Source organism: Varroa destructor, unplaced genomic scaffold, assembly GCF_002443255.2.
Source record: "Varroa destructor unplaced genomic scaffold, Vdes_3.0 BEIS01000003.1, whole genome shotgun sequence".
In the NCBI taxonomy this organism is placed as follows: Eukaryota; Metazoa; Arthropoda; class Arachnida; order Mesostigmata; family Varroidae; genus Varroa; species Varroa destructor.
The window spans coordinates 51,216,471-51,236,650 of NW_019211456.1; the positions used below are offsets into that span (position 1 = coordinate 51,216,471).

The following is a 20,180-nucleotide window of genomic DNA, read 5'->3' on the forward strand; positions in this document are numbered from 1 at the left end:
TCTTTTAGCTTTGATAAATAACATAGGATTTTCTTTGTTTGTTGAAAAAGCCCGAACATTATTACGAAGCTCTTTACCCTTGATAGGACAAAATGTATTTCACGGTGAACGAAGCGTGCGCTCGACTTGACCAATGGACAGACACATCGTGACTAAATAGTACATAGAAATGTTAGGTCGCATATTCTATAAAAAAAAAAAAAAAAGTAAGCCTTTATAGTATTTAATGATACAAAATGTAAAATAATAATATAGATTTTTTGAACAATTTTCCGTGTTATACAATATTGTTGATCAAATCGAGTTTTTAAAAACGAAGCATAAGTATTAAATTTAGTAGTTGATTTGAGTCTGCGCATGGCCTTTTATTTGACCATGCACAATCGAACTTGTCCTTCGTTCAAATACCTGCTCTATTTATGCTGTTCCTTCAAATACTGTTTTCTCGTTTCTGCAGTAGTGGAACCCTATTTATATCTGTTTCGCTTTACTGACTGACTTTTATTATCCCCATGATTTGCCACGTATCATGTGCAGTTCCCAATAAAAGGGAACAGTAAAAGTCAGCGAAAGTGACTTTTGTTTTTAAATTCACAAAGTAGAAGGTCAGGGTGTCTAGCTATTTGGCGGGTTATTGAGGTCGCAATGGCCTACCGAGAAATAGTACCATAGCTAGCTAATGTTTGACGCTTATTCTCTACGAGATCAGTAAAGGGTCGTTGATGCAATGTTGCTGAAGGGCTTGTTTCGTCCAAAAATGTATCTCATCTAAGCTAAACTTTTCATCACTTGATCAATAGCAATTAATGTTGAGCGAAACGGCGGTGATTACTAGAGCCGATAACCCAGGCAGGTAGACTAGCTCTATAGATGCAGATTAAAATTCGATAACTAGTCTCTCGGCCGTATAAAGCTAAGAACCAGCATTTCTTGCAGTTCCCTTCAATCGCTAGCCTATGGAAGATTGACAACCTTGAGCCGCTCATTGATTAGGAGCTTCTATTGGGAGGCCACCAGAAACTGATGCCAGAGATCTTTTCCTCTATTCGAAGAAAGCACAATTGCTGTTGGCAATGCCGCTTGACGAGCATATCAGTAGAATGCTCAGCTCAAATGGATGGTCTAAAGAGCAGAGTAAGAAAGACCACGAACCGAAAGAAAGGAACGGTGGAAAGCTGTTACCTATTCGCCAAATACATTTTTCTAAGGTGTTTCCTAAAGAAGAGTAGTGAACAGCTATGCCCAGTTGAAGAAATAGATTAACTCATTATTGGTAAAGACGGTAAAGCTTCTTCCGAGCTTACCAGTTTTATTCCGTTGACGAACCGCTAGAAAATTGGCAATATGCGTATCGACACGGTGAACGCTCTATGTACAGGAAAATATAGTTGGCTTTTATAGTACAATTATTGTTGAAGTTAAATCTCAGGTTAAGTGGCTAATCGAGATTGTGACTTTCGTGAAAAGGGAAGTAACAACAAAAGTGAAAATCAAGCTTTAGTTTTGAGGGTTCCATACGGTGGTCCCAATTAGTGGGTCGATGAAGAAGACTGTGAAGATCCGATAGCATTACTGAGCTGTGCCTGTAACTCCTCGAGCGACGACACTTTAATTCTTTCTGTGTGTCTCATTTGCGTTTCGAGTCCCACGTAATGGCGCAGCACGACAACCCGACCGCTCTCGAAGATCTGACCCGACAAAAACCCAGACGACCCCACGGGCATGTATTAGTTAACGCTGTGCGTAATTCACTAGACAGTTGAATCAACTATAACTGATAGCACTTGGTTTAATAATTATAGCATTGCCTGGCCCCTATATATATAGACATGCGATTTCCCCAGTCAGCTTATTGCTGTGCTAAGGCTTAGTCCTAGGGCACCGCAATCCACGTTCTGGTTAGTCTTGAACTGGCATGGACCATTGAATATACAAACACTCAACCAAAGATGGCCACGGTCCGAGTTCGCAATCATCCGTTCTAACACGAAAACCAGTTGAAAAGGATCGCTTCCCGCTGCTGTATGTATTGAGTATAACCCCAAAACAATCGAACCAAAAATTTACCTTGATCTCTATTGCGTACGCTGGTATTAGATTAAACGTATCTGGAAATAGTCTCAGAAACTTATTGATTGAGAAAAGCTCCTCGTAATCCGTTACGTGGAAAATAACGTTGTACTTGGGATTGGTCAACTCTCGAAGTCGCCGCTGAAGATCCTGCAGAATGCTTGCAGCTAACTGGTACTCGAACCCTTTGATCATCTCCTTAACCACTCCATTATAACATAACAACAAATCACGGATTTTAACCCAGCGAGGTAGCTTCTGACCTAGAAATGAGTGGGTACATCACAGATTAAATATGGCGAATCATGCTCTTACTTATGTGAACTATCATAGGATTACTGTGAAATATCTAAACATTTTTTACTAAACTGCTGAGCATGCGCATATTGCAAGGACTGTCATAGTTATTTGTATAATGTGTTGTATTTTTTCAGCGAACTTTGTGACATACAAAATATTTGAACTCCTCGGTAAAACGATACTATTCGTTTGTTTTCGAGGGTCCGTTTCGGACGTCATAGAACTGTTTCATATTTCTATCCATTTTACCCTATTTTCTATAGACTGGTGTGGTTATGGGGGTATTTTCTGTAAAAATTGTTTTCTCTCCATTTACTCCATCTATCGTTGATCTGGTTAGTATTTCTGAATTGTTATTAATTTTATACCTGTTGACCAATAAAACTGGAAGAGATCCATAATATTGGAGCCGTTCTGAAGGTCTTCAAGAAGTTCACTATCGTTTTCAATGGCTTTCCGGTTAAGGTAACGAACGTAGGACGCTGCGTTGCGCATTTTGCATGGTACAGTATAGAGATTGGCCTCATTATGCGAAGCCATTTCATTGCGCAGACGATATCTCCGCATTCGGTCGTCGTCTTTCAGACGAAAAAAAAAATAGAACGTTTACAAAATAGCTCAAGCATAAACATACAGAGGTAAGGCACCGTTTCCGCTAACTAAAATGATGCACACGAGCTTTTAACTTTACTTAACTAGCAAATCACTGTTAACACTAGCAAATCGATGTTAGGTTAATTTTGGGTTATAATGAAATAAGCAGTAAAATATTGTATTGTAGTACGGTTTCCTTGAAGTACGCCAAAAACGTTGAACGTGCACTGAATTAGACATAATAAAGCGTCTTCAAAACACTCATGGAGTACACATCTCGACCAATCAGGGCCCCAGGCTTTCTTACCTGATAGCTGAAAGTTGGGTACAGCCTGCAGCTCAGTAAGATTGTAGTATCCCGCGTACATAAACTCGGCCGACAACAAGAGATTCGACACTTGCGGTGCGTGGAAGACGGCACGGGAACAGCGTGTGCTATGTTCGCTTGCTAGGGCGTTAGCTATACTTGTTATTTTACTTGAGGCAAAATCGTTTATGCGATGTTGGTAGTGGTAAGCATAGAAACGGTCTCGAAGTGCTGGGATCACAAGCCCGCTTTCTCTGCCATTTGTAAAGTTACTCAATAATGGAAATGGAACACGTACTGCCGGCGTGAACAGGATCACGGTTAGACAAAGCTTTTTTTCAGGAAGACGTTCTCTAAGAAGCAGATCTTCATTGATCAGGTCGGCTACCAGTAGCATAAAGATGAGAACGATGATCATGTAAAATAGCTTTCGAAGAATTGATACCGATGAAGATAGCGCAATCAGCTCGGCTGGCCCAAAGCACAACCGTGACAACAGATTCCGGGGGCACATTTCTAGGCGCTTGCGCTGACCGCAAGACCCAGGGGCAATTTGAAGTGTATAACTCGGCTTAGTAAAATCTCGTATCTCTCAAGTTTCTCTTAAGTTAAGGCTTCTTTCACATACCGCTTTTCACCGGACTATTACACTCCGCTTCATGCTGGCACAGCAAAACCCAACAATTGCCCCCGACCAACGACAATATCCTAGACAATACGTCGGTCGCGACCCGGTGCGTTGCGATCCCGCATCCTTTCTGGATTTTTGGATGTCGTTCTACCGTGCTGTAAACCGATAAGTATCTTGAGTGAATCACTTTCAGTTGTTGTTTGTTAAATTTCGTTAAAGATGAATCGGGGCAGAATCGGTGGACCATCGTCAGTATGGCTGATCTGTCAATCAGTCATTCATTCGACGCATGAAGGGCGTTGTGGCTCCTGTGGAAAGTGAGCATGGAGCACGTAGGCCGGCCAGCATACTACTGAACACGGCGGCCAAACGATGACATCTATACATAGAAAGAAGGAGGCAAAATACCTAGAAAGCACCACGCCAGTTTCCTCCTACTATAAAAGAAAAGTACGATGCCATTCGGGTATCGTCTCTCGAATCCGGGCGCCCGTTGATTATTTGGAGAAGGTAAGAATGATGGCCAACGTCTTACGCCAAGTCGATCATCCCCAGCCAACACACACACACAACGACTGCGCTCTAACGGACGTCAATGTTGAGGCCAGACGGGGGCTCATAACGTAATATAGCGGTGCTCCGCGTGACTCAACGAGCAGTGATGGTGACAGGCACGGATTAGTATTGACACAGTCATGTCGATGCTTTATTAAAGCTGACGTAGAAAATTCCAGCTAATTTCAGAGATTAATTTAGTGAAGGATCTGCCTTCATTGATATTTGATCATAATTCTATGCACGGAAGCAATTTTGATTGAACGATAACATTAAATCAACGAAGATGAGCTGCCTATCAGTGAACGAACATAGTGCTTAAACAGAATAAGATTTCTCCGATTTCTAGATTAGGTCAACGCTGCGAATAAATTGTAAATTTATTATAGCTAGCTGATTCTCCAAATGATCTTTTCCCTAAAGGTGACCATAGACAATTTTTCGCTGACTTGTTTTCATTTTATATAGAATAGCATTAGGATGACGTACACCGATTAGTATTGATCTCTAACCCACGGCGTCCATTCTATGCTGGGCTATGCCGAACATGTAATGGCACCCACTGATGTTTTGTCGGGATGAAATTTCTAGGCTTGAATGTTTCCATAAGAGAAGAGCTGTCTGCTGCGAAACAGCGGCCATTTCGAGGAATCGGAAGTGTCACGGCACACTGTGCCACGTAACAGAACTTCATTTGGTTACAATAGTCCCATCTGTTTTACAACTATTTAATCAATCTGCTATTAGCGTAAACCTTTTATAATAGGCGCTCGAGATTGACTTTGTGTGGGCTATTTAGTCATTTCAGTCAACGATCTATGGTGAGATAGATGTTAAATTCAATTGAAACCAATCTAGAATTTGAGAGTAGGTACAATATATACTGATCAGTAGCTTGTATGTATCAAACACTTTAGCTTAGTTTCAACTGTTTTGTAGATTCAGTTTTCATGATTGCCGTGTCGCCCAGGTTATTGAAAAGTTTCCATTACCTCTCAATATGTATATATATATATAGTGGGACGTCTAGCTCTAGACCTTTTCTTATGGGTGGCTGTGTCTAAACGAAAGCAGATAGGATGATTTTCTTGAACTGTTACTGATTACGTTCATGTCTACTTAAAATAACCGCCGTTTACCACGATTATAACTGCAATTAGGGATCTAGACCACTAACTAGCCATTTTTTTTTTATATTCAAATAACGTGATACTAGTGAGCGTGTTTGAACGCCATTGCTAGCCGGTCAAAAGACTCCAAAAACACAAAGAGCTGGTGCAAGCGGGCTCAAAATGACTTGAAAAGATTACCCGCTGAAACTTATCTAAACGATCCAAGTAGCAATAAACTTAAAAAGAAAAGTACTTCTCACTGATCGAGCTTTGGGTCATCTTGAGCCTTCTCGTACCTTTCAAACGTTTTTGAGTCTCTGCATTTTTGAAACTCCTGACCTGCCGTCACACCAAAACTTAACTTGAACGCTCTTTCGTATAGAACGCATTGGACAAATTTACACCTGCCAATCCCGGTCGACGCACGACTTAAATTTTTGCATCAAAATTCAAGAAATGACTTTTTGAGTCATGTTTATAAATTTCAAACCTTTTAAATCTAATCAATATTGAGAATTTTTTAGATTTGCCTTATCTAGGTCTTCCTGAAATTCGCCTGACGCCCTATCAAAACTGGCAATGTCTGCTTCGAGCAAAAAAAGAATTCAATCTTGATAGGGATTTGCCCAAGACATTGTCTAATAATTAATCAGCCTTTAAGTTAAAAAAAAAAACAACGCATAGCTTTTTTTTCACTAGGAGTTCGTTATTCCGCTGTAGGCAACGACGAGTGTATGGTCGGTACAACAAACAGCCCGAAACATTGTCTGAATTTGAATGCTCCACCCTATATATCTGTAGATATATGTGTGCTACTTTATATCGATTAAATATAGATATCTGCGCGTGTTCCCCCTAGAAGAAAAAGATCCAATTGGCACGATGGCCATGTCAGAAAAATCGCTTTCACCGATCTCTTTTACTAAATGTCTCGTACAAATCCTTGACAGATAAATCTAGGGACAATGTAACAGCCCTTTGATGATAACTGGTTTGCTTTTCGAACAAAATTAATATAATCTTATATAGTTACGCCTTCGGACGTGCAAATTTGGATCCAACACGCAAGCCGAGGCTCCAGTCTCCCATACATGATATGGCTAGTGTTATTTCTAGATTTTTATTGAATGCCATTTTTTCCCTCTACTTTTTTCTTTTATCGGCACCGTCTTGCGAGGGGAAGAAAAGTGAATTAATATTGTATAAACCAGGTGAATAGATTGTCAGGGTCTGGCTTCTTGTTTTCGCTATCCAGTATTACAATGGCGTTTGCAGAAGTTGGGGTCGGTAGCACCCAGTAGTCAAATGAATAATGACCAATGGATAGACCAGAGTGATTTGCTAAGGCAGCAGTAGTAATAAAAGTAAGAGGTACGAGTCATCAGATGATGTAAGCTCATGGGTATTAGTTGCGTAGCTTGCCACCTAGAAGTTAGATCCTTCGACAAGAGGCATTATAATAAGATCTGGGCTAGAGTCCGGAGCAGTGCGTACAAATAGCACAATTTATCTGTATCATATAGTAACTGGGGTCGTATGATGGTCGAGGAAATTATCGCTCTTAATGCTAACAGACAACAAGCTAAAATGCAGCATATAGAAAATAAAGCTTTCATCAGGGTACCGGCTGCCTTACGTTGATCTAGCTTTTTGGATGGACCTCCAGCTGACGACTTCTGAAAATCAACGACTTAGATAAACAGGTGAATGGATTCATAATGGTGTCATACAGCGAGCAGGCACGACTTATTGTCCTTTTGAAAAACCAGGCTAATCATAAGGCCTTGTTGTTTATTCTATCCGGATTCCCATACCGGTCTATTGTTACTACTACTACATGTGTTATTTTTTCCAACTATTCGTTGTCTAAAGCAACCCGTCTAGTGCGTAAGACTAAGTGTGGTAGCCGCGCAGTATCATTGGTCGTTCCAGATACGCTGACGTAGAGAAAGTAGTTTGAGACAAAAAAAAGTATTCCAAGTTGCTAGGGTAAATATACAGGGTAATATATATATAAAAACACCATTCAGGCTGGTAAGTGATCGTAATGGGGAGATTAAACATTAGCTTCAGTAAGTACTTCTTCTTGTGCAGTAAATTGAAGGTAGTTCTCTGGCAGCAGTATTGTCCCACGTGCTATTATTAGAAAGCAGAGGGAGGCAGCTTTTGCACGAAAGTATATATAAAATATGGGGACGAAGCTATTTTTGATCAAACTCGACAATGTGGAAAATATTTAGGTGGATTTATTTGATTTGTCAACGACAATTTGCAAAATTTATCATCTTATTCTGTTATCTACTGGATAACATAGAACTCTGCTTGTCTATCCGTCCGTTTGCCTGCTCAACCCAGACTGACCCTTGCGGGCCACGAGAACTTTACCCTGGAATGAGTTGGGTGTAATATAGAGTTAAGAAAATGAACACTGCCTCCCAAGGTCAATTTCTTTTTTCTCTATCCTATAGATCATGATTATTAATTTTATACAATGGTAATTTATTGCGAAGTAAAGTTTGTCACACGCGTATACAATAAATTAAGCCCTATACTACGGGTGCAAAATTTCAAGGGAAGTTATCGATCTCTGACTTCTCTCATACGTAATGGTAAAGCGATGATTTTTTTAGTTTATTGCTTCATAACTGATGAAGTTCGAAGAGCTTTAGGCGATTTTTTTGGAATGCGCGATTACTTTTCCGGCTGGCAACCTCATTGGCCGATAGAAGAACGTAGTGCTGATTTGGGAAACGGCTGATGGGTTGGAACTATGTTGATGTTCATATCTCTCGATTGCATTTTCCCATTGTTCCCTAGAGCGTAACGTAGTTCACAGTAGTTTTTGTTCCTTCTTCAGTTGATCACTGCCATCAATATATTCATTCTTCCGTCGGGGGGCTAGAAGCAATGATCGATGACCTTGTCAGCCAAGCTTTAGCCGACCAGGATGTTCTTTGTTAATTTGCTCGACAAATACATACTGTTTTGTTAATTTCAATTAAGAGGTAAAGTTCTTCCAGAAGAGTGTTCTTTTTACTTGTATAGGAAACGTGACGCTGATTAGGATGATTTGTGACAAAACTGACCAAACATAAACCATCTTGGTGTATGTGGGCGATATTCTTCAATTGGATGAACTGGGATCAATTAAAACGGGAAAAACCAATACAGGAAATGAATGTAACAAATATCGTCCGATTACAACCACGTCCAACAAGGGTAACTAGAACAAGATGAATGTTGTTTACAGATTTACTGGACCAGAAAAATTTATCACTGCAGTGGGCTGCCGCAGGATCTCAGGAGAATCAAATTATAGATCTGATATCAAACTATAATTTAGACTAAATGACACGCGAACCAAACTCGTTCTTATTGATGGAGACTAATGAAATAGCTGCAAAAGACTAACGGGCCAGGACAAATGTAACGGGAAAACTGTGTATGAATTTTATAGTCTATAACAGGCCGAGGTTACCATCGACAAATCAGTTAGGTCAACAGTAAAACAGGCGCGGGACATACTGCCTAGTGTATCAATAAAAATGACCGTGTCTGTAAATTCGCTATTCGAAAATATCACATGTGCCCATATTCTCGATAGGTTGGTAATTGTTCTCTCCTGGCGTGGGGATTTTTCGAGATTGGAGTGGCTATTAGTTGACACTCTTGTTAGATGGATTACATTAGGTCTATCCAAAAGGTAACAGAGTCAGTGGGAACCAGATGATGTATTAACTGAATCTAATAGGCCAATTGCAAGAATTTAACACATGTTGCAATCTACTAACTATCGAGATTGTGGATCTGTCATTATAATAAGTTGGATATGGCACAAATCAATTCATCACTCTAAGAGCAGGATGGCAAAATGAACGCGGCAAAGCTACACATATTCTTGGGAAATTCTCTTGGGAGATCGGGGTAACAATAAGAATATAGCGGTATAAAAAGGACAGGGTAACTGTAACGGAATAAGTGTTAGTCCACACATATTCAAGTTACACTTCACCATGAGACATGTGCGGCATCATATAACTAAATTAGCTAGAGCTACTGCGACCTAAATCCAATGCAGAGCCCCACTCACATAACCGTGGTAAGCGAACGTAGCAAGTTCACGCCGGTGAACTTTTTTTTTTTAACATTGTGGGCTATATTCTAGCTTCTTGTACCCATCTACCGAGCCATCTACGGCTACCGAGGTGAGGTACTGCGTGTTCAGACGTACACACCGTCATTTATTCAGACTACGCATTTTCCTTTCATCAATATACTTAGCCGTCGTTACGACCGTGCGGATTCCGCCGTTCGCCATGTCGATATTTCAAATTTAAAACCATCGTAGATTTCTACCGCAGAACGGTCACAGCACAGGTCGACTGCGCAGATAAAATAATGCCTAGCCAGAAACAAATGATCTCTTTTTAAAAGAGAACCATCTAAAATACATTGCAGACCTTATTCCCTAATCTCATACTTCAAGCACTAGTCGACGTAGACGCAATACTAAAGGATATTAGTTTTAAAAAGCTCTCTGTTGCTAAATACTGGCCAGTAGAGTAAAATGTTTATGCTAGGCGCACGCACAAATCATATCATTTTCAGATATTCCTCTGTTCAATCTTTTGTACTCTTTTTGTCCTGCCGCAGCGATTTGGCAAAAATATATCTAAAAACTAACATAAAGTTTACTACATGGTTCTCGTTTTCACGGCTTCAGTTATAATGTGACACGAAATACAAAAACCACAATGTGCTAATTTAGCTTAAAATAGAGCAAAAAATACAAAGGTATTTAGAAAAACGTATTTTTCAGCCGTTTTCTGAACCTGACTTCGTGAACGTTCGATTTCACCCCACCCCTGCTACATGAGAAAATGGTTGAAAGAAGACATTTTGTGCCATCTTACCATATCAGTTGAGGAATTAAGCGATATCGCTTTATAATGCTTTCGCGAGTAATCGAAGTAAAATTTAGAGGTTACCCTTTGGCTTTGTGTCAAGTCCATTGCCGTAGCGTTGAAGGAATGGGCATAACTCTGAAAATGTTTGTGGGCCACATCTCTTGTGGTAGGCTTTCGTTTGTGGCAAGTATGAACTTGCCATTAAAAAACAATAACAAATTGATCCTTTAAGCTATACCATTGTCGTTCTTACTGTGAAAATACCCTGTATAAGGCCGACACGCGATATAAAACAAATGTTTCTCCCCTGATCAACAGCCAAGTGAAATTATATTTTATGGATGACTCCATTAGATAAAACCTAAATTATTTTAGAGACCTGCAGCGGAATGCACAGTTAGTCAACAGGAGACTCGGCAAGAGAAACAAGGAACGCAGAAGGTAGATGTTGCTTATGCGGTGATAGGCAACTCACGAGCTAACTTTTTACTAGAATCTGTAGAACAGTAGTGCTACCAGATGTCTAGGCCAACATCATTAAACGTCAGGCTAAATTTTGACTTTAAAAAAAAAGTTGCCGATTTGCCTAACTCATCAAAGGCTTCGTTAATAATAAATGCATTTTTGATTCCGGTCTTCGGAAGGTATACGTTCCCCTCCAGCTGGTTAGCAATTTCGATGGAAGCGATCAATTTATGATCGCTTTGAGGGGGTATGAAAGGATGCATAATCAAGTTTATCGCTTTGCGGGTTTTTCCTAATATGTCGGAGGACCAGGGGGTCTCAGTTGTGATGCTAGCTGCTTGACCAAATGGCTAGAGGTATAGTGCGTTTGGCGGCGAACCCCAATAGTTTCAGAACCGAGTTTTGCTGCAAATGCGGCAAAATGGCCACTTTTGTGTAAGACGATTCGAAGATCGCACCCCGAACGGAAATTAGCGGCGCTTACAATCAGAAGCTGAATAAACGCTTCTCTCCGGACGATCGATCCGCAACGGACCGACCTGGCCAGTCCAGCCCTACGGATCGTCACCGACAGGAGGCACTCGGTCGTACCGTTGGTCCCACAATTCACATTTTGGTAACAGTGCCTTAGGCCGAACTCCATTTGAATCGTTTCATGGACTTAACACTGCTGATTTGCCTGCTGAGCCTCTACAGTCGCGATCAGACCAAGAGTTTGATCATTCCGGCTTCGACTGAGACCTACGTCCATCTTCGCCGGCGGGGACGAGACGCTGAAATAATCCCTTTTTTGCGCCGTTTCTATCTGAAGAAATTTTTTGTTCTATGCCTCCTTTGCCAACAGCGCGACACGTCCCGGAAGCTGTTGACGTCGCACGGTACATTTATCCTATATGTACACTGTTGCTTCGTGCTAACGGCTATTGAACGCGTGACGGCAAGTGATGAGGGCCTCGTGATAGAAATGATAGTCATGTGTGTGTGTGTGGTAAATAATATGTTTCGTATTCTGACTCACGAACGTTAACACGCTTTGTGGTGCAGAACTGCATTTACGATTTATATTCTCTATTTGTATTTTCTGTTTGGTCATTCATAAAGATTTGCTTTTCTTACTTGAAAATATTAAATGAGCTGGGGCTCTGACGTTGACTCAATATCCCACTCGGGTCGTCAGCGTAAACCCAGTGATAACTTTCAGATAATAAAACTCTTCTTTTCTTCTGGATTGATCTACTAACCATTTGCCACGAACGCCGAAGTTCCTTCCAGGTCCAAATGATTACTACACAAAAACAACTGCTGCAGTAAGAGATTTTAATACATACCTAAATATGCTTCACTCGTTTCAACAGAAAAAGGGGCTAATTGAGTTCTCATAACAGCACGTTATGAGAACTCAATTAGCTAGACGTCAAGGCGACGATAGCTCGCGATAGTAAGAATTGGCTCAGGCGAAGCTTTTCGGATGTTGCCTTGCACAGTTACACAATTGGCTCTCATAACGCGGTTCTCCCGATTCGCGAGGCAATAAATTGCACGCCTAGTTGCCATGACGATGAGGGTATGTATACGTCTCACTCCCGTTAAAGGTATAATTTTTATCGTAGAAATAAACTTCCATTTTAGAGACAAAACGATTACGGATTTCGCTTGAAGCTAACGTGGTATTGTCATAGTCCATTCACATCAACGTCGATATTTGGTTAGCTTTTTCTGCTTTTAATGGATTTTTTTGGAGATTAATTCCGCGCGAACCGGAAGGTCGAAAACCTGAGAACTAGTGCGTATATTGAAACACCGACAAGAGGCTAGGTAGCGAAGCAGTTACTCCTTATATATGCACACAATGACATCATGGCGACCTGACGCAGTAAATGTAGCTGACAGCCAGATGAGCGAAGTCGTGACGTCCTCACAAATTAGGTTGACGTTGAGAATGCGTTTAGATGTCATATGAACTATACGATACTTAATTGGGCAAGCCTTTGCAAGCCTCATACATCTGCTAAGTGGCCAGAAATTTTTCGAAAAAATTCTTGTTATTACGTTACGTTTTCTTCTTTTCCAGCTGTATTAACGCCTCAGGAAAAAGGCTGTTTGCCATCAAGGGATGTGCAATCCTATTATCGTAATACCAGTACCTCATATTAATTCGGGTATGATCACAAAATGAGCAAAATCTAGTTCGAAAGACGAATTGTTAGTATTGATCTTATAAACAAGTAAAACTAGTCTAGAAATAGTGCAGCAGCACCGTCGCTGCCTGCGCGTTGTTAATGAACTTTCCGAAGGTCAATTAATTGAGATACGCTAGTCAGGCCAATAAAATGCGTCACATTAATATGGACCGAACCAAATGGCCCTTTGTGCAGCCACAATATAAAGTATAGATAATAAAATAACAAAACACATTAGAATTAGCTTTCTAGCTTGAATAAAAAACTAGCAAATGTATCAATCTTCACCATTGGGTAACAATTACGTGCATTTTTTACGAATAGCATCGCACTAACATTTACGTATGATCTTTTTCCTACAGATGGGTTTATAGATCAGTTTTTGGTGTTAACTTAGTTCAACTTCGAGCGGAACACTACATTCAACGACGTCCATTTACTTTTGCCCACTCCCAGACGTCTTGCTCAAAAGTCCAGCGGGGGTCCCGTTGTATGAAATATGCTCTGTCGGTTGTTGAAGGGTACGCGGAATATACAAATAGCTTCAAACTTTCTTTTTATAAAAATTTGATACATGAAATAGTATCTGGTAAACTGGGAATTTTTTAAAGGTGCGAATCGTATAACTGCGATGGTATATGTAGAGATAAAGAAGCTTAGGGTATTTAATAACATTCAGAGTTCGTCCCGATTTTAGGCCAACGCTGTGGATCTTTATTTCACTGATTCGTCTTGAAAAAGGCGATTTGTCCAAGCACGCACAAATACGTTGTGATTCCTTGTAAGTTTGTTTTTCATCCATTATTAATATGCTCCCACTAATCTCAGTTCCTTAATTTGATCTCTGATCGTTATTGTTTTACGTCCGAGTGGTACTAGCCTATGGGATCTAGCGTCCAACGCCAATTTCAAAGTTGTCTTCAAAAAAAAAAAACAAATTGAAGTGCCTTCAAGTGGGCCTGAAAAGGACATAAAACTTCGCCGTCATTCGTGTGTGGTAATTGATGTTACCGGTTATTTTTTTAGCCTTTACGCCTAGTGAAATCATTATCTTTCATGAAGTGACGATCCGCGAACAAAATTATTCATGGGTGATGCCCCCTTTTTCTAACTGAACGGAACAAGATAGCCCATCCATAGCTGGTTCGCGCGCCTCTAAAAAGACTCTTTGAAATGAATCTATCACTCTATTCCTACAACCTCGTAATCACGGTAACATCTGCAGAAATTTGGGAGAGCTAAAATAATAGTTTTTTCACGAAACGGTAACATGGGATAATTATGAAGACCGCTTGGCAGGGAAACGTGCTCTAAAATGATCCCTGTTTTTTTTTTCTATAGCGCTTGCTGTGACAATGAAAGCATGTCGAAAAACGTATAGGACTATAGTAATTTTTATCATGATGCTAATCTGACGAGCTGATTAGCTAGTAATTTGAAAAATTTCAGATGTATGAAAAATTCAGCTTGAATTTGAAATGAACGTCGCAGTTTTACGTAGGCGTTATAGGAGAAACTTCAGACACGTTCAGTGCACTAAATAAAAAGAAGTTGAGCTTTCAACGTACCCTTAAAAAGTAACATGCGGTTAAATAAAATTACAATCATATAAATATCTGATATATTAAATTATAATTTCAATAAACAGCCTCCAATCCAACTATGTCAACATACGCTCGGAGGAGACGTTATTCCAGAACTGGGGACGAATCGGTAGCATGCTTTTCCAGGTCTGCGTGCAGCTAAGAAATACGCTCAGATCGAAAACACTCGAGCCAAACCTAGCTCCTAAAGATTAGAGATCAAGCTGAGTATTACAAACCTAGGAAAAAGTAGATAAAAATGAGTTTTGAATTGATCTGATAGTTAGCGCGTTTGCCTTGCTTCTGTGCGAAGGTTTGAATGAGTCACTTAAAGACGGAAAATAGAAGCAGATAATACCTAAGAGAGCGAAGAATAACAAGGCCTTATGCTCTTATAAAAAGCCTTATAGAAATAAGGGAGAAGAAAAGGTTATCATTGGTGAACGATATGCAATGATCGAGGAAAGAGAAAATAGATTCCGGCCCTCGCAGGTTATGTTCATTCTAGCCGCGCACCAGCTGCCAAAACAACAAATGAACTGCTCCTAATCACGGGCAAATCGACTAGGCGTATACGGTATAAGATATAAAAACTTTTTAAAAAAAAAAAAAGTTTTTTAAGGATGTGATATAATTGATGCGGAGCATATAATTCATAAACTTGTAACGGCCCGTAAACGCGCTACAGCCTACTTGCCTGTATATAGAAGCTATAAGATAGCTATAGAAGCCTGAAGAAGGTCGAGTTTGGTTGAATACGTCACTACTACTACTACTACTACTACTACTACTACTACCACCTGAAATATTTAGACGATTTCTTGGAAACCATGCCACATTTACACCCTTGTATAGGCCCCACAAAAGGACTGACCGATTTTTTTTTTTTTAATAATTACCAATTTTCGTAATAATGAAAAATAATTAAAATGGTTAATTACTTGACGTGTTGCAGATTTTAGTACTTTTCATCAGGTGTTACACAAAACAAGACATATTGCTCTGGAATTGTCCACTGGCAATAAAAATGGTAACGGGAATAGCAACAATGATTGTATGCCAATAATTCTGACAACTGTCGTTGTATAATGCTTATATAATTAGCAGTTTCTATTTAGACAAAGTTTTGCAAGTTTCTAGAAGCAACAATGGAAGTTTCGAAAGAACCAGCTTTTACAATTCGATCAGAAACTCTTCAAGGCTAATTAGCATCATTATGAATAAGGAACATTTAACGACCATCCTTACAACTCTTATAACGAACCCCTCGAATATAGGATCTCGGTAAGTCAAGTCATTGTAGATATATAGCTATTCTTCCTTCTTCTCCTACATTTTACCGTATTGACAGGTCTCTTTTTGTTCTTCGTGACAAATCGTTGCGCTGTAATTAATTGACCGGTATAGGGGTTCATTTATCTAATGAGCCAAGATGTTCTAGTTGTGTGTCGTTAATGAACATTGATAAATGGAATGATAATTTAATTTATAAAGCAAACGTAGGGGAAATGACATGTCTTGAAAAATATAGCATGCATTAAACCTCACCAGAATAATAGCTCCTCCCCCACACATCGTGAATATGCGTAATGCAAAGTGAGCCACATATAGGCGTTTTTTTACCACTGTGTGTGTCGTTATTTTAGTTTCCTCATTTATCAGCATATGGTCCAGCACCCCCGATTCTTAGAACAGTTCCAACAAATGCCCCTGCCGTGAAGATATATCTACTACAGAAATTGCACGATAATCTTCACCATCTCTGTGCATAGTTGCCTTAATCATCCTGCTCTTTTTTGTTCGTTTTTTTCGCCGTTCTTAGGCCATCACGACGACGAGGTCCCTCATCGTCGCGTATCGCTAAGTGGTTAGCCAGCTGTCCCCTCAAACTTCTAAACGCCACTGCTTTGCCTATCGTCGTCAATGTCGTTGTTGTCATATGTAAGAACGATGATAGTATCGTCGCAACATGACCCTCACCGGTCGGGCAATCTGTTTCCCTTTTTGGCCGCTTGGCAGTTTATGTCCATGTGACGCTAAAAGTTCGGTCAGCGATGCAGCAGTAGCAGAAGTAGTCGCGTGCGCGGACCCGGCTAGTCTAGGCAAGGGTGGCAAGGTATCGTGAGATGCAAGGCAGCTCTTAAAAAGGCTGCCGTTGTTCACTGGGCGTTACATTCGCGCGGGTTGTAAGGCGACAAACCTCATCCATTGACTCATCTGTTTGTTACAAACAGCAGCAGCAGCAGCAGGTCCTTTCACGAAGCTTTGCGGCAAATCTAGTGCACAATATGTTTAAGGTACTGTGACATACTGACCTTATATAAAGGCCTTTGGAAGCGATGGAAAAGGAAGAAGTGAGGCTGTTTAATTCGTTATTTAACAGTAGCCGGCCGACAATTAGACACAATCGCATATGATATCGTCCCTGCATAGTGACCTCTTTGTGTAGCCATTTTGATCACTTATCGCAGCAACTGAGGGATAGCACAGAAATCTGAACCTAGAACTGACAGTGAATCGTCGAGTGAGCATTACCATAAAATTGACGCGGTGTGAAATACTACTGAAGGATACCGTTTTTGGATGGGGAGTTTAAACAATGTTTGTGCACTTAGGGCCCCTATGCAGCACGTTATCTAATTTTCTATTGTTTACAATCGATGTATACTCGTTTCGACGTATTGTAACCTGAAGACGTAATTTTTTCGGTTCGATCGAAAAGGTTCGATCCTGGATGTATATTCTAAACACCGGAGAACATGACCCGAATGCTACTAGTCCCTGACAACTTTGTAGATTCAGTCGAGAAAAAATCTTGCTCTTTGCCTATTGAGTAAACCCAGCTGTTAGTGGAGATTCACAGCACACTAGGTAATAGGCCTTCTTTCTTTTCTCTACAATCAAGCGTCTGGGACAATAAGACGATCAATTAATCGCGACTGGTTTGTTCCTCCGCTGCTCAGGCTTTGGTACTTTCGGCGGTGTCGGCGACTGCCTTAGCTGGACATCACTATACGCCGCTTTATGCCACGTCTTCCCACTTTCAGCCGTTGTATACCGCAGCTGCCAACGTCAAAGAGGTAGCTGATCTCATACAGAGTCCTTACCCAAATATGTAAGAAGTGTCTTTTTTCGAGGATTAAAGAATACAGATGGATCCTGTAGATAGCAAACCTTGGACAACTCCACAACTGTCCGTTTAAATACTATCGTAGATCATTTAGGAGTACAGCATCAATCCGTCCGGAATAGAGATCTACTAGATTTGTTAGTTACGTATAGAAGAAGAAGGATTAGCTTGTCCTAGGTTAACTGGCCAATGAAAGACAATTGCTCATTCTCCAGACTGTTATTTTTGCAGGTCCACGAAGAACCCGTATATGCCCCTCAGCCTTATTCTTTCGGCTACGACACGGTAGACGAGTACGGAAACAAACAGTTCCGACAAGAGACTTCCGATGCCAACAATGCCAAAAGAGGCTCGTACGGTTATACTGATGCTGACGGTATCTACCGGAGGGTTGACTATGTCGCGGACGCAGCAGGATTTCGTGCTACCATATCCACAAATGAGCCAGGTAGTAGCCATGAAACTAAGAAATCCTAATCGATACTATATTTTAGCTTTGAGAGAAACTGTCTAACCTGGAGCAGGCTGGCATAAACATAAATCATTAGCATATTTAGGTTAGCTTGCTGATCATACGAAGGCTTCTAACGAACATTTGGTTGAAACTGGATAGAGCACATGAAGCGTGGTCGACAACTTTTGCGTTCATACTCACACGTCGAAAGACGCTACTAGATACCTTTGTTTACTAAAAACTGCTAAGATATCTACCATTGTTCCTAATTAACCATATTAACTATGCCGTATTAGTTATCGTCGAGGTGATTATAGTGTTCCGACACGAGAATTAACGTTTACATTTAACTGCATATTGAAGTATGTGATAACATTGCCCAACAATTAAGTAGGGTCGTTTGGCCAAATCGCCGTACAAATTCGTGCATACGAAATAGTTATACTCTGCATACGACGGCACATTATCAAATATATTGCAGGCACCAAGGCTGGACAGTCTGCTGATGCCGTTTTCAACGCCCCTGAAGGCGTGAAAACTTCTGCTCCAGTCGTGAAGGCAGCCTCTGCTTACTTAGCGCCCACGTACGTTGCTCCCGCGTATGCACCTGCCGTGAAGCCCGGATATGGTTTTGGATACCGTAAGCGAGCCTAAGTATAGCTATAGTTAGAAGTGTCCCGATTAGTTTTATGATCTATCATTGACTTGGCAGTAATTTTATGTAAATTTCCATCCGTATCGAAAGTAGATCAATTTTATGTCAGTCGAACGGGCAAACTGGATTCTCTCGGATCTTGGTGCAATGTGAAAGTAAACCCTTGCGGTAATTTATATGCTTGAAAACGACTCGAGATCACTAACCTAAAGAGTTAGGGTCATACATTTTGTAAGTAGAAGAAATCTTCACAGACGGTCACGTCATACATGTCACGTGTTATGGCCATCAATCAATCACAGCCTGCTTCTGGCTACAAGAACTCCATTTTCATGACAGGTGTTTTGCACATTTAGGAGTGAGGTCTAGATGGAGAAATTTAAGTTATTGTTCACGATACATTTTATTTATCCAAACTAACCGCAATGCTGCTTCCGCTTTATTTTTAATTTCGACATTTTGTGTACGCTATAACCTGACACACAGATTTCCATTAAAATTTCATCGTTTGAAAACGTCGTATTCACTTAATCCTCTCTTTAGTTCCCTAATTATATGACAAAGATACATCAAAGCGTATCGCACTCTGTACATAGAGTTACTTTTCATTTTTCGTAAAGGGCCCATTGATATTCTCCCCCTACGTTTTTCTACAAATTTGAATTTCGATAGCGTTTTGTTATATATGCGTAAATGGCGAAAAAAAAAAAAAAAAACAGAGAACAATTCATAAAAACAATAGAAATCGTACTAATAATCATACTTAATTTTGAATAAACCTTACGTTAAGAAATGACGCGTTCTTATTTGTCGCTATGTTTCTTCTTCAGCTCGAGTTGGTCAGTGATTCGGTCAGAGGCCGAAACGTAGATTTCTGAATCGTTTTACCAACTGGTTTTCGGAGGCGATATCGTTAATACCAGATATTTTTTTGTGGTAAAATTTAGTGGGTACATATAGGTATCATCCTGAAAGTCAGCCATGCCTTATAGGACAGCGTAGTTGCGCTATGCAGGTAAAGGAATAAGTTGGTGGAAATGAATTTACGCCAAGCTAGGTTTTAACGAATTTGACAGTTGGTTAGGTGTTGTCTATTAGGGTATTCAAAATGCACGCTCCATAGCAAAAACAATAATGTTTCGTCCAAGTAAAAGTTATTATATATATATATAGGGCGTACGGTGTCTAGCAGACAGAAAGACACGGTTAGCCAACGCCGTGTTAGAGAACGCGAGAT

General features: G+C 40.3%; 3 protein-coding genes across 12 annotated transcripts in view; 1 reads left to right on the plus strand and 2 right to left on the minus strand.

The window, feature by feature from the left end:
* LOC111247620 (sodium-dependent glucose transporter 1A-like) overlaps window positions 1-20,180 on the minus strand; it is a 75,922-nt gene that overhangs the window by 53,214 nt on the left and 2,528 nt on the right. The gene's annotated exons all lie outside the window — the stretch shown is intronic.
* Window positions 1,268-9,953, minus strand: LOC111248094 (uncharacterized). 2 transcript variants are annotated; one of them, XM_022799858.2, is made up of 4 exons: window positions 3,272-9,918; window positions 2,739-2,948; window positions 2,068-2,333; window positions 1,268-1,688 (listed from the first exon to the last, which is right to left on the minus strand). In XM_022799858.2, exons 1-4 carry the CDS (start codon window positions 3,783-3,785, stop codon window positions 1,530-1,532), a joined length of 1,149 nt encoding a protein of 382 aa, XP_022655593.1. In that variant the 5' UTR covers window positions 3,786-9,918; the 3' UTR covers window positions 1,268-1,529. The 2 variants fall into 2 exon arrangements, with proteins under 2 accessions (XP_022655593.1, XP_086839003.1); XM_086982877.1 differs by lacking the exon at window positions 2,739-2,948 and having other exon boundaries at window positions 3,272-9,953.
* LOC111247993 (cuticle protein 10.9-like) lies at window positions 1,612-19,736 on the plus strand. 3 transcript variants are annotated; one of them, XM_086982884.1, is made up of 4 exons: window positions 1,613-1,739; window positions 17,668-17,784; window positions 18,066-18,282; window positions 18,770-19,736. In XM_086982884.1, the coding sequence occupies exons 1-4, from the start codon at window positions 1,653-1,655 to the stop codon at window positions 18,940-18,942; spliced, it is 594 nt and encodes a 197-aa protein (XP_086839010.1). In that variant the 5' UTR covers window positions 1,613-1,652; the 3' UTR covers window positions 18,943-19,736. The 3 variants fall into 3 exon arrangements, with proteins under 3 accessions (XP_086839011.1, XP_086839010.1, XP_022655387.1); XM_022799652.2 differs by lacking the exon at window positions 1,613-1,739 and adding an exon at window positions 16,735-17,001; XM_086982885.1 differs by lacking the exon at window positions 17,668-17,784 and having other exon boundaries at window positions 1,612-1,739.

Excerpts from the sequence above, each read along its gene's own strand:
- LOC111247993 (XM_086982884.1), top strand. The coding sequence starts at position 1,653 with ATGGCGCAGCACGACAACCCGACCGCTCTCGAAGATCTGACCCGACAA. Across the intron at positions 1,740-17,667 it reads GGCATGTATTAGTTAACGCT|GCTTTGGTACTTTCGGCGGT; the intron begins GTGCGTAATTCA and ends TCCGCTGCTCAG. Across the intron at positions 18,283-18,769 it reads CATATCCACAAATGAGCCAG|GCACCAAGGCTGGACAGTCT; the intron begins GTAGTAGCCATG and ends AATATATTGCAG.
- LOC111248094 (XM_022799858.2), bottom strand. The coding sequence starts at position 3,785 with ATGTGCCCCCGGAATCTGTTGTCACGGTTGTGCTTTGGGCCAGCCGAG. Across the intron at positions 2,949-3,271 it reads ACCCAACTTTCAGCTATCAG|ACGACGACCGAATGCGGAGA; the intron begins GTAAGAAAGCCT and ends TTCGTCTGAAAG. Across the intron at positions 2,334-2,738 it reads CCAGTTTTATTGGTCAACAG|GTCAGAAGCTACCTCGCTGG; the intron begins GTATAAAATTAA and ends ACTCATTTCTAG.